This window comes from Scomber scombrus, chromosome 20 (assembly GCF_963691925.1).
Source record: "Scomber scombrus chromosome 20, fScoSco1.1, whole genome shotgun sequence".
Classification (NCBI taxonomy): domain Eukaryota; kingdom Metazoa; phylum Chordata; class Actinopteri; order Scombriformes; family Scombridae; genus Scomber; species Scomber scombrus.
Window position 1 is genome coordinate 14,402,699 of NC_084989.1, and position 18,159 is coordinate 14,420,857.

An 18,159-nucleotide genomic window follows, 5' to 3' on the forward strand; every position below is an offset into this window, starting at 1 on the left:
TCGCCGGCAGCCTGACAGCCGTGTAACAAACTGTCTCCGAGGACATGCGGTCTGGAGTTGTGAATGGGCGGGTACAGAAGCAGCTATCCTGCCTGCTGGATGAGCGCACAGAGAAAAGCGCAGTCCGATGGAGCGACGACAGCAGCGTTTCACCTCACACATCTGAACACATTCACACACACAAACACAGTCTCGCTTTCTTGACACACAAACACACGCACACACCTTAACGCGTTTACGGAGTTCAGCCATTATTAAGGAAACGCAAAAAAAGAAAACTCCAAAACTTAATCCAGGATGGATGCTTCACAGCTGTTCTTTCTGCTGCTGTTCTATGGATATCTGCCAAAAGTAAGAAAAATCTTATTTATTTTATTGTATAAGAAAAACAGTCTTTAATGGTGTGTGTGATGGAGAGACAGTTTAATATAGTCCACGCAAAACAGCATGAAATGAGTTTTTATTTACATGAAAGCCATTTGTTCTGTCAGCACAGACGGAGCGCAATGAGACCTTTTACAGCCAAATTTAGATGAGTTTGGAGATCATGATTCAGCTTGTTGGTAGCTCAAAGGGATGTGTGTTCTATCTATCTATCTATCTATCTATCTATCTATCTATCTATCTATTTATCTATCTATCTATCTATCTATCTATCTATCTATCTATCTATCTATCTATCTATCTATCTATCTATCTATCTATTTTTAGTAGAGTTTCATAAAATCTTCACATGAGCACCTGGGGTCAGATGCATAAACGATGCGTACACACAAATATGCATACGCAATTTCTCGTATAAACACAGAATGTGCGCACTTAACACATTCTTAGACCAGGCGTAAACATGTTTTTGTAAAGCGATCTGAGGTTAATGTGAGGAGGAGAAGATGACATATAAGGTGAGACACGGAATCGTTTAGTATACACAGTAAATGGAGATTTGTAAAATGCCAATCAAAGGCTCAGTAACAAACTCGTGTTGATTCATTTGTGTGTGTGTGTGTGTGTGTGTGTGTGTGTGTGTGTGTGTGTGTGTGTGTGTGTGTGTGGGTGTGTGTGTGTGTGATACATCTGATCACACATTTTATTTGAGTCAACACTGTCTCTTGCTGTTAATATGCTTTTTTTCCTTGTGTCACATCTTGTAAAGCCTGTTGAGAGCTACACACTAATCAGTGATTATGTCTCTGAGATATCACTGCTGATGATGGTCTACAGGTCCATGTGATGAATTAATGATATAGACTCGATAAAGAGCCTCAAAGCTGTGCGTAATGGTTCGCGGGTAATGCCAGCTGCTCTGGCTGTTGGACACTGGGAATTTGCACTTCTTCTTCTCTTGTTTCATTGACAGATATACAGACAGGTGGAGTAAGCAGCATTTTGATATGAAAACAGCAATTTAAGGTTGTGTTTTCATAAATGTATGGATGACTGTGAGAGTGTCAATGAAGGTAATGCACCCATCCACAATGACTGAGATTTAGAAAACACAACCATCCCAACACACAGCTTTATAAATCTGACAAAAAGAATGTGTATTTCTGGTTTTGTGCGTACACACAATTTCAGTCATGAAACATCAGAGTTTTATACATCTGGCCCCTGAACTTGTTGGAAAAAATATTTTCTAAAGTGATTCTTGAATAAACTGGCCTCTCACCCTATTTAATTGTCCGTGTTATACTTTTATTTGATTCAAGGTCGTGCTCAATTCACAGAGGAAACATCCTTCTGGCATTGAGAACAACTCAAAAACCATTTGTCTGCAGCTGAGTCAGTACTTGTGAAGATTAAGTTTCAATAGTGGGCAGTGAGACCAGCTTTAAAGCCAACACAACATAATGGGGATTGTATCTGGAGTGTAGAAGTAAGTAAGAAGTCAAATAGTCTTGAGGTGACTAAATAAACATTATTAGAGTAGCTTAAATCAGTGTATAAAATGTGTGTTTTTTCTCTTCACATGGTCATTGAAAACAGAACACAAGTGCCATGTGAAATATCAGTTGGATGTCAACAAACTCTTCTTATCAAGTCATTTCCTTCTCTTTCTGACTGCTTGTGTAGCGATTACTATAAAACCAGTTAAAGTTTCAATTAGTGTTGCAATTGATTCGTCAATTAATTGATAAGTTGAGTGACAGAAATTAATCAGCAACTATTTTGATAATTGTTTTGAGTAATTTTTTTTTTAAATTAAAAGATGCAGAAAATTCTTTGATTCCAGCTTTTTAAATGTGAATATTTTCTGGTTTCTTTAGTCCTCTCTGATAGTAAACTGAATATATTTGGGTTGTGGAAGTTAGTTGGGGCAAAACAAGACATTTTAGGTTGCATCATGAGCAGTGATTTACATTTTTCACCATCTTCTGACACAAAATAATTGAATGAATTGATTTAGAAATGAAAAAATGTTAGTTGCAGCCCTAGTTTAAATGTTTAAATCCTGTAATCAGTCGAATAGAAGGCTTGTATACTAATTGTAATGTTCATAATGATACACAGACAGACTTTGTGTTGATATTAATATATAAAACACATCAACCTACTGATATCCCACAGGTCATAATGTGTGTAGACTAATTCATGACTTTGTGTGATGGTGCATTGCTGCGGATTGAACTGTTTTGGTGAAGGAATTTCCTCAGCGGTTATTCAGGGTGGCTCAATAGTGTGGTATGCGATCTATGCAGTATTAGCGTCATTTTTTCTTTTTCTTTTCCTTTATGAAAATCAAGGTATTTCAGTCTGATTACGTGTCAGCCGAATGATGCAGCTGTGCCTGACAAACACACAAAAACACTTTACATTGTGTTGTGGCAGGAAACAGTGTTGTCCCACAGCAAGTCCCATTAAACCTGGAATTTATGAATGGAGTCTGACTGGAGGTGCCTTTAGATTGTATCATTGGTGGAAACTACTTTACTTTGCAGGTTCAGTGGCAGCCTTGTCAATCGGGAGAGTATACACATATAACTGAGACAAAATATTAATAAAGACATGTTTTTAACTACCAAGCTTCAGCACCGACCCCGGTTAGCTGACCCTGAGCCCGGCTCTGTTATGGGGGCTGGACGCCACAGTGAGTGAGTCTCAGGAATATTCAATACACATGTTTTGAAGTGTAAAACAAGAAGGGCCTCCTTCCAGATGAGCCCGCTCTCTTTTGATTGGTTAGCTTATCTCAGTTTACTTCTGGCAGCTGCCTAAACACACAGTAGTAGTAGGATATCACTTCTTTTCATTGTTCCTGACTCAAAATGTTAAGCTCTCAAATACATCCATATATCTGATATCTGATATCTGATCTGTAATAGTGGACAACACAAAACCTAGACCTAATAGAGCAGGGCTTTTGACTTGCAGGGTCAAGTTATAAGGCTTGCATTTACCTCAGGTGATTTTTCTTTTCATAGGCTCGCCAAGACCAAGTGTCACCCGCAGTTATATCTTGTTTCTCTTATCTTCATTAAAAATGTCAGAAGTGCTCCATTGCTGGTCCTCTCATGGTCCATAACTGCTGGCAGGGATTCACTTGCGCATCTTATCTATGACTGCTCTGACAGATATCAGCGTAATTTCAGTGATCAGGGATGACAATTCTTTTTGTTCAGCAATATGTGAAAGAAAAATGAAAAGAAGTCTAAGAAGCTTAAGATGTCTGATTATGATAATGATCGTGGCTTTGGGGGGATTTTAGTCATTTGACACTCAGCATGGGTTCCTTAATGTCTGTCAGGAAAGTGCTTTCCATGCAGAATGGTCAGAATAAAGTGACTGTTAAAATTTCTTCCTCCTCACCTCTGTCAACTCTCGAATGTCTGGCCCACCCCGAGGCTTTAAAAGATCAACCAGATGCGTCATTTGTTGACATATTTTAGTGCCTCTTATAGGCACTAGTGTGGAAAACATTTAATGGCTTTCCGGTGTGCTCCTGGTATGCTACATCTATGTCCTTTGCTCAGTCCTACACGGCTGCCTTACAATAACATACCCTGACATGTTTCATTAATATATCCAGTGAGGAAATGTGTTGTTGAGGGAAGCACAAAAAAAATGGCTGGATGTCAGCATTACTTGTTTAAAACAATGCAGATGGTAGAGGAGGAGATGGGAGAAGAGAAGTGAACGTGCACGATATTGACTTCATGCCTCTTTCTAGGTATGACACCAAGTGATAGAAACCAAACGAAACATTTCGAATGAATCATAATAGATATACTAAAATGTAGTTAAGTATTTGAAAGACCTGTGTAACGGTGTTGATTTAACTCTCGAATTCTTAGTAAATTCTTAAAAATTCATATGATCTAGGCAATGCTAAAAAACGGAGGCTAAAGCTACATTCTTGCAAAAAGTCTCAAGTTTGTTCACGCAAATTGTTGAGAGGACTCGTTATGCATCTGTAGAGGGAGGTAGGCATAAAACAAGCTATGCCACCTTCCCAAGTCTGGGAAACATCATTGATCTCTTCTTGGCAAGATCCTCCCTTACTGGAACCCTAACCAATCTCACTCCTCATGCCTAGACCTAACCAACCCAAGCAATGAACACAAAAAGTATGAGCCAATAAGAGGTAGAGTAGGACGAGTCTTGCCAAGAAAAGCAGTCCATAATAACGCTTCTTTACTGGTTATTTGACTCTTCCGCGTAGTGAAGTGTGCACACACCATGTTCATATGATGGAATCGGTCTTCCTGAGCAACACTCAACAGGGCACTTTTTTAGACAGTGTCAGGTATGTCTGTATCCTCCTGCATCTGGTACTCCTGAAACTCATCTGAAATCCTGTCCTGGTCCCTTGGGTCCTCAAAAGGAAAAAGTTGATTGTATCTGGGCAAAAACAATTGCAACAACAAAAATATTCAGTAGTTAATTTTTCCATTACATTTCTAAATTGTGTAAATAAAACCTTCATAAAACTATAACTAATAATAATAATAATCAACATGGAGATATTGTAATGTTGTGCACCAATCAGAGTGTAAATTAAATTGCAGTTCCATGGAGACACTCATATGAAATTAGTTTTCAAATGCTCAGCTGTCAGAAACAGAAAGAACAGAAAGACTTTGACCATAATACGTTTGCCTGTTCATCTGTGTTGCTGTTGCAGTGTTTTGGCGTGAGAATTGTTTGAGCAGCGTGAGAACATTAGACTAAAGGTGAAAGTTGTGTGTAACACGCCAGAAGCATGACAGCTGGCAACCCTGGTGTATGATATGCTGTAGATGTTGCTTTCCAAATGAAGAGTGTGATAGGAATAAACACAGTCCTCTGCTTTTTCTGGCCACACACAGACACAAGCTTCTCTTTTCATTTTCCTGTCAGCTTTTCTCGTTTTTTATTTGATCGTTATCGTGTACTCAAACAAGGCAAGACGGGCAACCATTCTAAATGACAACAATCACTAAAAGCTTGAAGCAACAGTCTGTCAGCCATAGTGATGAGTTTTGTGCTAACAAACTACCAAAGCTGACAGGTGTTTATGCAATGCTTTGCTCAGGGAGACACTTTGTATGTGTGTCCCTAAAGCTTTGCAGAGGTCCACTTATCATGTGCATAGTTTGGGATTGATATTTTGATTCATTACCCACTATAGCGATCTCCTTGGCTGGGCTGTCCAGAGTGTCAATATTGTAGGTACGTTTTCAGCATGTCTAAAAAGCAGACACTTATTAAATGTCCTCAACTTCTTGAGCTTGAGAGTAAATCAGGATCAGTCAGGAACCTTCCCTCCTCTTGTGTCTTTATAGATTCCCATAAATCACATACTCTGCCCTTTACTGTTTTGTTATCATTGGTCTCCCTCTTTGTGTACTCGGATTCTATTCACAATATACAGGGTTACACATGAACTAATAAACTACCTCCATGCAATGAAGAGAGCTTGATCCCAGCAGCCTACAAGACCATGCACACATTCCATTATCTTGTCTGTTTTCTCCCCCCCGACGAGAGACTTTGCTCTAGTTTTACCCTTGTTTATAAAGCATTAAGGGGTTTTCGGGAAACTTCAGGTTGGTTGCCACTGGGCTGCATTTCCCAAAAGCCAGAAGACACAGAGACAAAAAAGTTCTACATTCTCATTTCATGTTGAATTGGAAATCTGGGTTATCAGTGTTTTTTTTTTATGTATATATTGTTTTAGCTTTTGAGTTTGGAGAAAACCCACAGTCTGTGTCTGAATATTACCATATCTTCCTCTTAAAATCTGCCTCTCCACTAGAAAAAATGCTTCTCTCTTGTTCCTACAATTGAATGAGCTTCACTTTGCGAAGTTCGACACTGGAAGACTGTTATCACATTAATCTAAAAAGTGGGAAGTTTCTCTATGCTTCTCTGGGTACTCATTTTTACCCCCTACCACAACAGCAATCAGCAATTGCAAATATGTCATTTCTTGAAGCAGTTAAGTTGTTCATTTTCATCTAAGACTTGACAAAATAACTGTTCAAAATTCGGGTTTTTTGTTGTTGTTTGTTTTTGTTTGTTTGTTTGTTTGTTGGTTTTTGTTTTTTACAACTGCTTTAGGCTGTTTCTCTACAGATTGAAAAGGTCTAATGCATTTTAAAGTTTAAAACTGTAGTCTACAACAACCAACAAAATAATTAACACCTTTAAATAATGTAATGATTGTAGAAGATAAAAACACACACACACACAATGCTCTGGCAGCTCATGTTTGTGCTAAATTATCTGTGTGTATAAAAATAACTGCTGATAAGTAGGGTTGGGAAATATGACAACTCTATGACCAAATAAACATGAACTTAACAGGTTTTTCAGTTTCCACTCTCACTCGTTAGTGCAACAACAGCAAACCTGAACACCAGTAATTCAAAGCTGCCACAGTCAAGAACACTGAAGGCATGCATGAAAACTGTAAGGTCATGATGGAAGAATGTATCTGGAAAATTCTCAGATAAGCTCTTGGTATATGAAGCAATACAGGCATTTTCCTTACAAAGTAAAATAACTGTGCCTTGTCCACCCTTTCAAGAAAGATACACACACACTCCTCACAACTGGCATATGGTGTATGTAGGAACCTCATGCACATTTTCATTGTCTTTTGCGCAATTGCTTTTTATACCACAATTCTTCCTCTATCAAATCTAGCTATCTCTAGCTTGTGGTATGGCAGCCTGCTTGTCAAAAGATGTCCAAACAATGGCTGTTGCTATGCAACCAGACTTAGCGTGAATGTTGAGCATGGCATTATACAGGTAAAAGTGACCCCTCTGTGGCTTGAGGTATAAATGATCATCATTTTTTGTCTTTTATTGCACAACCCCTATAATTCACCAGCTGATTAATAAACTCTTTTAGGAAAAATCATGAACTCATTGGGGGGTTGATGGGTTTTTACAGGATTTGTGACATTACAAATAATTTGGATCCAGTACACACAAAGAAACAAAGATTCAAGAAGTTCATACTGAAATTGAGATATCTGGAAACCTGGTGAATGTCATTTGAGCTATGTTTGGTCCCAACCAACTTCAGAGGGAATCAGTCCCTGTAGCTGTGAAATGCTCCTCTATGTTCAGTGTCTAGTCGATAACTTTGTCTTTCTGTTGTCTGGTGGCAGGCAGGGAGTTTACAGTGGGTTTATCAGAGCTTATTTGTTGAAAAAAGCTGTATGCTACCGCTACTGAAAACAACACTGATGAGAAGAGAGTCAATCAAAACAGTGAAGTTGCGAGCCATAAAACTGAAGGCAATGAGCCAAAATATGCCAAAGTATGGAATTCTATAATATGAGCGACTTTGCTCAACTTACAGTCATGTGAATAATTGTTAATATAAAAATATTGATGAGTGCAGCTTTAAAGTAAGCTTGCCTGTTTTAACATTTTCTTGGTAGGTCTTATTATCTATTCCCAGTTCCATCACTAAATTGGTGAGAAATGTGTTTGGTTGGTGCATTAATGTTGGAGTTGTTGGCTGCTTTTCTGTGTTAATTAGTTTGTGGTAATCCCTATGAAAACATATCTTTATTTATATATTGTACACTGTGTGCACAAAATAATAAATGTCTTGAAACTAGCATGCTCCCTCCATCAAACAGGCCCTCAATTAGATAATATTGCAGGACCTGCCTGACTTGATTTGCAGTAATTAATGTGCAGTCAATCAATATACCAAACACCTGGGGCTTCTGGGATCTCTGCATGCCTGAGGCAGTTAACCTCTTGGCACAGTTGGTAATTCATCATAATAGCAGCACTAAGTTCAATGTACTGAACATAATTTTGATTATTTTACATCAGATTTTTCATACATTTACCATATTGTAAAATATGCCAATTCTTTACAAAGTAATTATACTTCTACTTGGATTGCCTGACAGCAGCTCTATTTGACATTAGGATTACATTATGTTAAATCATCTTAGACACAGATAAAACTCAGAATAGGTTGTGCAGGTTGAATATTATATTATGTCTTTAAAGTGCACTGTGTTCACAAGGTATTACCTTCCCCTCCGAGGGTCTTTTGGACTGAAATCCTCTCTTAAGTGCTCCATTGTTACATTGCCTCACAATCAATTTCATGCTAATCAAAAATAAGGTTATCAAAGGGTCTCCCCACCCACAGATTTCCTCTTCTATCCATGTTGCTTTGCACAGATAATGTTACTAGATTAATCTCTTGCCTCCTGGCCAGTGCTCTGCTATTACGTCAGTATATGTTGGCTTTTCAACTGTAATCGGTTGCAGGCAAAGACTCCTGTGAACACAGTTCACTGGATTATTATAGTGTCAGGACGACCTCATCCACAGGGGGAATAGGAGTGAGTAAGGCAATGAGTTAAGCTCAGAGAGGGCAGTGTGCGGAAGTGGTTGTAAACAGCATGGAGGCATTTTAAAGTTTGTACTGTATGTCCTGCATGTTTTGTCACATATTACATGAATTTTGCTCACCTAGTATCGGGGGCATTGCATAATGCACATTATTGCCTTTGCTGCCTGTAATGTATTGGTAGTGATGTTCATGAGTCAAAAGTGGCTCCCTTGGCTACTGCAGCACATCCAGTGTTTTAGGGGAATCAGTTACACTCCTTTCAGCACTAAAAACCTTTATCTTTAGAACTCCCAAAATAGACTTTAATGTGGATTCTTCATATTTGAGACAAATATTTAAAGCCACTGCTGTAGGTATAGGATTTTAACATCTTCTGACATAGGCAATTCCTATTGGTAGTATCATAAAAAGACATCCTGGCAGAAAGTAGCTTTTTTCATCTTTTTTGGTAGTGAAAGTAGTCTCATGTTGTTACTGGTACTGTCAAATCTCATGGGGGGAGGGGAATTATACAAGGACGATCACTGATTATTTTTACTGACAGTAAACCTTATTTTCCTTTAACTGTGACTGTCATCCTTCCCTAACTTCAACCACAGTCATCATTTATGTAACAGTCAACTGTAAGAGGTTTTGGAAAGCAATGACAAACAATGTTATACAGCTGACAGGGTTGACAGACCAGGAAATGTCCTTACTGTACGTGTTGTTTTAGAAGGCAATGACATATTTTGTCATTTAGTTGGGTAGACTTGGTCTGCAAATGGTTGGTATTGACAGCATAGTGGACAGAATTAAAGGAACTGAATAGACAGTGAACTTTAATCTGCACGTCACATTACAAGAACATTTCTATACTGGAATAAACTAAAGTAGTGCATTAGCTTTCAAAACACTAATACTAATAATTACTATACTAATAATCAATGCCTGATATGTTTTAATGGTCTTGGTTTTTGTTTTTTTAAACATATGTACCAAGGACACAGAAAAACGCAGTATTAATGCTGAGTGGTTTATCATGGCAAAATATATTTAAATTGAATTGACCTCACAGATCTGACCTGAAAGCAACTCAGCATGCACCAATTTTCAGCGGAATAAAAATGTATGCCACGCCTTGTTGCTTTAACTGGGCCATCTGAATACATTTCAATGGAAAGGCCTTTTAACTGTGACACAAATGTTGGAGCTGACAGAAACAGAGCAAAATTATGTGGCTCTTGCAGCAATTACTGTGTTGTTATGTGATATTGCTGAACAACTAGAACACAGAAAGCACAGCAGGTACTTATGAAGTTGTTATCTTTACTTGATATAGTGACAACTTGTGAGTCTCATTACATATAAGTGGATGGGAGAAACATTAAAGTCCAACTGAAATTAAATAGCTTTTTTGTCTACTACAGCATACATTGTCTGGTGTTCTCCTTTAAAAAAAGAAGCTGATATAGGGAAATAAATCTCAAATTCTTTGATTTCTTTGATTCTTTTTATTACAACCCTAACCCTATTACGTCACACTGAGCCTAATAGCATCCTGCTACACAACACAAGAGCCACAGACTCTGAACAGCAACCCACATTAGCTTTTCTGCTACAGTCTCCTTCTTATCTAATGAACAAATCAACCAAACAAAAATATTTACAGGAGAAAAGTGCATCACTAATGTCAGTTTACAGGCTAGGCAGCTGCAGCACATTAAACAGCATTTTAACATACCTGAAAATGTCACATTGGACCTGTTAGATTCTGGTCTGGTTTGGTCATTGCCCTTAAAAATTCTTGTTAGAGACAAACTTCCTGTCCATATCTTGTAGCTAGAGCAGTTTGTTTATTTTGTCTCTGTTCTGTATGGTGCAACACCTGCAACCTGCCTGCTAACTTCAATAAAGCAAGCCTTCGACATGCCTGCCCAGCTGGCCGAGACAAAGAAAAAGCATTTCTGATATTTTTCCAAAGACCTTTTTTCTTCATTGTAATTATACAAAACTATTAACAATATGTTAAAAACATGCTGACATTATTTTTAGTGCAAAGAAGGATGATTAAATGGGATTTCAGTTGGAACTTAAGAAGAAGGGCATTAAAGTTTCCCTTAGATGTGTCCTTTTTCATTAATGGTAGTTTGGAGTATCTGTGTGTGCTGCTTACTGCTTTTTGCAATGTCACATTTACTAAGAAACCAACTCTGAACTTAACAGGACATAACTGGATGATTGTTGAGGATCACTTCATGTTTGGTTTTGCCAGGGTGGTCGAGGCTTATTATGACAGAAAACAAGACATCTTCAAGGACCAATTAAAGAACATGAAATGTACACTTTATAAATACATTAAGTGATTGTCTCACTCTGACCTTTACCGCTTTCAGTCTTGTAAGCACTGTAGCTTTAATAACAGGGTACAGAGTGATGTCTTTCCCTGAGAGATCATGAATACACATCAACTGCTTCTCTCTACCTCTCTCTACATCTCCACTGACCTTCTCATCTTACACATTTTCATTGACCCAGTGGCTGTCAGCCTGCATTTTTCAGCCACTCTTGATGCAGATGAACAATCGCAGCACATTATTTGGTGGCTCACTTCTCCACTCCCTAATCCATTTGCATGATGGCATCTATTTGCCAGGCAAGAAGTAGCTCCATTTGGATTTCAGACAAAAATAACATTTCGGTATATTTACTGCATTATTAGCAGGGGCTCAGTCTAATAGGTAACTTTGCATGAAAGGTTGCAGGAATGTGATAAAGGGAAAATAAAATATTTACTAGGACATACTCCCTGGCATGTAAACTGCCTTCCGGCCTTGACCTCACTGAATATGAATTCTTTCAGTGCCTAATTGTGGTGTGATGGAAGCATATTCGATTCTTGACACTTCCATGTGCTTTCTTCCACAGGTGTTATCAGTGCAGATGTGTGACGTGGTGAAAGAGATCGAACTGGAGAAAGAGCGTTGCGACAACAGCACCTTTGGGAACGTCACTTCAGGTCATTCTCGAAAACATATTTTCCGCTCTCTGACTGTTTAGAGTGTGCAGCGGGCTATTTAGAGAAAATAGGGAACAGCATGCATAAGTAAATGGTGAGGTAAGGTAATATAGTGTGGGGGTATATAGATAAAGCACCAGACCAGTTTTCCAGAGGCATAGTTGAATAGTTGAACAACTTTTCACATCACAGCAGATTAAAATAACATTTTATTCTAAGATAAAGAAACTATGTTCTATATATTCAGAGCTATAGGATTGTAAGCTATAACAGAGTAATAAAAAACGTAAAAACTCTAAAAGCCTCTAAAGCTCACTAATTAACACATTAAGTTTCTGCTGTTTGTCTGTCACAATTACAGTGATGACAAGACTCCAGGAAATGACTGCTACCGGCCAAGAAATAGTGGCACATAACCTCCTCATAAAACCACAAACTGTCATATTTACACTTTTTATTTTTATACAGAATAAATCAACAAGATATAATGTGAGCCTTTGAGCTCCGATTTGCCTAAAAGCTGAAACAAAAAACTTGTACTTGAAATTAATGTCAACCTTCCAGTGCAGGTCAACAGCTGGGTGCACAGACGTGCAACACCCAAGTGAAGCTCCGCGAAAGTGTGAAATAACAAAAACACAAGCAATGAACCATTCCTGAGACAGACAGATACCTGAAGAGGAAGCACAGTTATGAACTTTTTTCTGTCAGAGTGTAGACAGCGTCTTTGGAATGATATCAAGAGCCATTTTGTAAAAACTTATATTTAGCACTATATGCTAGAATACTCAGGATGTGCATCTCCATCACTGAGGCCGATGAGATCTCGATGCATTGCCAACAACTCATTAAAGATACATATGAAGTAACTATCAATACAATAGGATACAATTCACCCCTATTACAATTCAACACAATTTGATTTAACACAATGTGATTAGATCCAAAGCAAAAGAATGATGCTATGCAGTTCATTATGATACAGAGAGTTTGAAGCATATAGCAAATTTAACAGCAAAATTAACAAATAAAAGTGCCATTTTTACAATGCATTTTTGTTTCTCTAGTACTGCAACTCAGTAAGCATCTCATTTATGCTGTTTCTTTTTGGCCTCTGAAAAAACACTGTCAGAAAACAGGCCTTTTTATAAGTCCTGTGTGGTGTAGTGCTCTCTGGCAGAACACCACTTGCTACCGCTCTTGAAAAGCAGTTTAGAGAGGAGGAATCAATCTAAATATCAAATTATTGGTCACAGTTCTAAATAATAAAAGTACAGGGCCTCTACTAATAATTATATATAAATAAATTGGATTTTACTGATGCAAAGACACACAAGTTAATCCCAAACAGTACACACTTTTTAAATCAGGGCAAATGAATTGTGCATGTTTATGCCGGTGCACCGATACGAATCAGTGAATGTTCCCATCTCCCCTTCATTTTTATGCCTGTTCTCCTTTATGGAAGCCTAGGAATTGCAAGACAATATCTGTGTAAATATGTTGCATAAGCACAGGCTGTGAATGTATGGTTTCTTACAAAAGCACTCACTGTTAATTCATTTACAGTATTAGGGATGTGACCTCAGAGAGCAACTTCCACTACCTTCCTGTTGAGGAAGCAGATAGGGAGGTAGAGAAATGAGTGTCATTGCATAGATAAGGATCAAAGCTGTTTCTATGCAAGCAGTTCATATATATTCACTTAATGCACTCTGCAGTATGTATAGTATGTGGTGTGGGATGGTGCTTTTTTTGTTACAATGAGCTGTCAAAGCTAATATAGATCAGTTTTTGGTATCTTCTTAAAAGCACTTCAGTAATCCATCACCTTATTCATATTCCACTGATACTGTTGAGCGTATCACTAAGCATGTTTATTCAGATGGCGGACTGTTTCTCATACAGAGGACTTGTGGGTGCTCAACTCTCATTTTAATCATTGTGTCAATTTTATGTCATGATTACATATTTTCATAAATTTGAGTGGCAGTGTTGGGTGATAACCACATCCTCACTTAATTTATGCTTATACTTTATATGTGCTTTAACCACAGAAGGTCATTTCTAGCCTTTAAAAAGGACAGATTTACAATTTTTAAAGTCAGTCTTAAAACAACAGTCAGGTGCCCACATGGACACTGACATGTTTTTCTTGCTGTAATCATTCCTTCTGTTCATACTGATCATTAGATGACCCCTCCATAATGTATTTACAATGTAAGTGATGAGGGAATAAAATCCACAGTCTTTCTGTGCAAAAAATATATATAAAAGTTTATCTGAAGCTTAGATGAAGCTTCAGTCATCCAAATGAGTCAAATAGATGTTTCAACTTTACAGTCTTTTTAGTGCCAAAGTTCCTCTTTTTGTTACTATACTTCCACTACGGCTCAGCAGGGTAACACTGTCTGAGGAAATACAAAGAGAGAATTTTGATGCTAAAAAGACAGTAAATGTGTCAGATATCCACTTTATATGACGAACTCAGACTGCTGAAGCTTCATATCAACTTTTATATGCATTTTGAAAACTCATTTAAAGGGGATATTTTAACGGCCAGTATGATCAGGGGGAATGATTCCAGCAAAGAAAACCTCTTTCAGTGTTCATATGGACACCTGACTGTTGTTTTAAGACTGACTTGAATGCTATCCTTTAAAGGTCTTGCACACTTTCACAGGTGTCTTCAATTAATTCGAGCTGATTAGATCTCTGCTCAGGTTGAGGTCAGGTAAAGCTTTGCTGGCATTTATGTAAAGACTGTGGCCAAAATAACTCTGTTATATTGCACTATAAGGAATGCCAATACCACCATCTAAAGTATGGAAATATTAGCCTTCTTAGACAACATCTGTCAGTGATGATGCAAAAAGGCAATGACTTATAAATGTCTGATATCTCAATTTCCTGCTCACTTTAGAGTGAACTTGAATGAGGTGTGATATCAGACCTTCATCCAAAATCTGTATAGTATTAAAAGTGGCGAAGTTATAATTAGTTTTACACTTGAAAGTACAAGAATGAGCAGAAGAGTGAGGGAGATGTCAATCAAGCATCGTCTGTACAAGTCCACACCGTCCAGAGTAGAGGTCTAATTAGGCTCAAGTGACAACACCTGTGGAATATACAGAGGACTCTTAAATGATCTTCAAAAAGAATGGACTGAAATACATGACAGTCATGAAAAAAGAAGTAGCTCCTGAAAAGTATGGTATATTCTGAAGATACAAAGGCTAGAAAGAAAATCCAGGGGAGTTAATCCTCTTTTCTTTTGATGTTGTTAAAAAAGCATTCATAGAAATGACAAACTGATTAAATATGGATTTTAATGAATCAATAAAGTTGATTTATGTTTCTTTCCAAGACTATTTTATTTTTAAAAAATCACTTACCATTTATTTCTGAATTAAAACTGAAAAAAATGCTCCTTCTACTTATGTGTTGTATTAGACACACACACCACAGCATTGATTTTGTGTGTGTGTGTGTGTGTGGTGATGTTTTTGTAACCTCTTGGGGACCATCTCCGGTATAAATACCAACCTTGTCAGGACCAATAGTCCTCATGGGGACCAAAGCCCATTCCTTAGGAGGCAAAATGTCATTTCACAAGTCTTGGTTAAGGTTTTAGGTGAGGTGTGAATTGAGGTTAGGTCAAGGTTAAGGCTACAGTGCCACAATGAATGGAAGTCAATGCACAGTGTCCTAACAAGGATAGCTGAGAAAACCTTTTTGTGTGTGTAACTTCAGGGTGATGGCGTGTTAATTGTCTTCTCCTGGCAGGTTGCCAAGGCATGTGGGATATAATCGCCTGTTGGCCCTCAGCCAGAGTCGGAGAGGTGGTTACAATAATGTGTCCGACTTACTTCAGTTACTTCAGTGACCAGCACAAAGGTAAACCATCTCCCTTCAGTTATGGACTGTTTTTTGTTGTTGTTTTGTTTATTTGTTTTTTGTTTTAATTTCTCTGTGTACTATCATGTTTCAGACTATCAGGAATAGTAGAGCGCTATTCAGTCAAAACATTAACAACTTTTGGTAAAATCATTTAAATATCAGTAATTTAAGTCCTGCTGTATTAATGGAATAATTTATTGTGAGGCAAACAAGCCTACAGGTGTCAAAACAAGATTTTCTGTTGTCATTTTGCTCAATATCTCAGGGCAGGCTTACATATTTGTATATTTCTCCATTTTTATTCACATTTTCTCTGGCTGTGAGTATGCTGGTATTTAAAAGTTTATTTGCATGTTGCTGAGCCTTTGGGTAGATGCTGAAGATGAAGTGCAAATGGACATTTGAAGTCATCAGACTGATAGTTTCGCCAGCACCTCCTGAGGACATTGCGAAATTATAAGAAACCCAGAAGAATGCCCAAAGCGATAAACTCAGTCTTCTTATGCATTAAGCACAAAGTGGATGTGGATTCATGAGCCTTATGAAGAGCGTCATTACATTGTTGTTATTTACAAGACTAATCTGTAAAATTTCATTTCCTTTTATGTGATGTTCCCCTCATTTCAAAGAGTAAGAAGAGTAGACATCCAGCACTTTAAACAGCAGAACCTTTACGCTCTGGAAAAACTCATCCATTACAGTGTTGATGCTGTGAACTAGTGTGATACATTAAAAAAAATTAGATACAACGTTTCAGATACATGTTTGGGTTTTTCCAGGTGCCTCAAACCCAGGATAAAAGTTCATACAGGTTACTGTACACAACATGTGGCATTTACATGAACCAAATGAAAAATCTGCTGTTTAATGTGTATATCAACTCAGCTGCAGATTACAGTAAGGGTCTATGAAAACAAGGAGGAATCCAGCTTAACCTTTATGTTGGAACAAGCACAAACAAAGAGGGGGGAGGGCGGGAGTTGATTCACTGGCCTAAGATAAGAAAGAGAAACACTGACTAAATTTTGGGGGTTTGTTAAATCTCTTTTTGTCTCTCTACAAGTAGCCGTAATTCCAGTCAACCTTCTTCTTCAGCTCTCTGACGCAGCATCAATTACCCCCAAAGAATGATGACGTCTGTGGTCTCCTTCAAAACAAATTTGTGTGGTTGAATTTTTAACTTTGGAAGTGATACAGAAAGTTCTCTGTGTTCGAGTGTTTTAAGCCATGAAAACACTGTTGCTAGGTGACTACAAAGAAGGCGCCTTCTTATGAATGGCGAATGATTTCTTGTCGCCACATTTCAATGTTATTCTAGGAACAAGGACATCAAAATAACTTGACTGAAATAAATTCCTGTTTTTGAAAATGTCCCTTTTCCAGCTGCTGCCTTCCTCCAACCAATGACTAACAACCTGCTCTCTTTCGGGCGTTTATGTTAATCTGGTGCTTCTACTGCTGCCATGAGATGGGTCACATTTCATGTGAAGTCGAGCATGTTATATGATTGCTGTTGCTATGTGACTGACAACAAAGATGTTTCTGGTCCCAATGATATTCCCCTGTTTCCTTTTCAAAACAGATGAATAATTCTTCATTTGCATACACCATAAAATCACAATAAAAGGACACAACTTCCATGGACTTTGACATTTTTATAAGAATCAGCGTATGTCACAATCTTGGGCTTTCAGGAAATTTTTCCGCTTACAAAATCATAAATACTCAGTGGGTCACTCAAATTGACCACAGCGAACATGAAAACACTCAAAGGCACTATTTAGAAATTACTGCTTCATTTGTTTGTTTGTCCTTGTCCAGACTCAGCGTGGTGCCTCAAGGTCTCTATTGAATTAATCTGCAGCATTGACTCATCCTGAGGTGTAAGATCTCTTTTCAGATGTTAAGTTTATTTAGCAGGAAAATTGTCAGCTTGGATAGCTGCCCACTTAAGCATTATGTCAAATGCCTTGGTGAGATAATTGGGACATACATTACATTGGGATGTACAAGTCGTCCATGCTCTGCAACTGGTCCATACTGAGTCTAGTCATTTTAGAGACTGCTTCAGACAAATTTTGGCCTATTCCCAGTGGATGCCAGTATGTTTTAGCTGTTTTTGAAGACCTATTTTTACCTATCATTTGACACCTGACTGCTGCTGTTTAATGTCAAGAGATTTCTATTTCCATGCTTCCATCTTGAGCCAAGGACTTGCATTTTTAAACACAGAGGCAATTCAATGTGATATACATAAGGGAAAGAAATGCACCAGAACAATATTTAAAAACACAATCAAACAGGGGAAAAAATAAATTACTATGGAATTGAATTAGAATTTTTATTTTGAACATAAGAATAAAAACAGATAAATAAAACAAACAAAACAAGAAATAACAATGTTCATAAAGGAGTAAGAAGAAATCCCTACCCCTTTCTCACTACTC

General features: G+C 37.8%; 1 protein-coding gene across 1 annotated transcript in view; it reads left to right on the forward strand.

The window, feature by feature from the left end:
* Positions 1 to 209: 209 nt before the first annotated feature.
* vipr1b (vasoactive intestinal peptide receptor 1b) overlaps positions 210 to 18,159 on the forward strand; it is a 46,884-nt gene continuing 28,934 nt past the window's right edge. Inside the window, exons 1-3 of the mRNA XM_062441378.1 lie at positions 210 to 351; positions 11,722 to 11,812; positions 15,599 to 15,709. Coding sequence (XP_062297362.1) covers positions 298 to 351; positions 11,722 to 11,812; positions 15,599 to 15,709 — 256 coding nt within the window. The 5' untranslated portion in view covers positions 210 to 297. The remainder of the gene's footprint in view (positions 352 to 11,721; positions 11,813 to 15,598; positions 15,710 to 18,159) is intronic.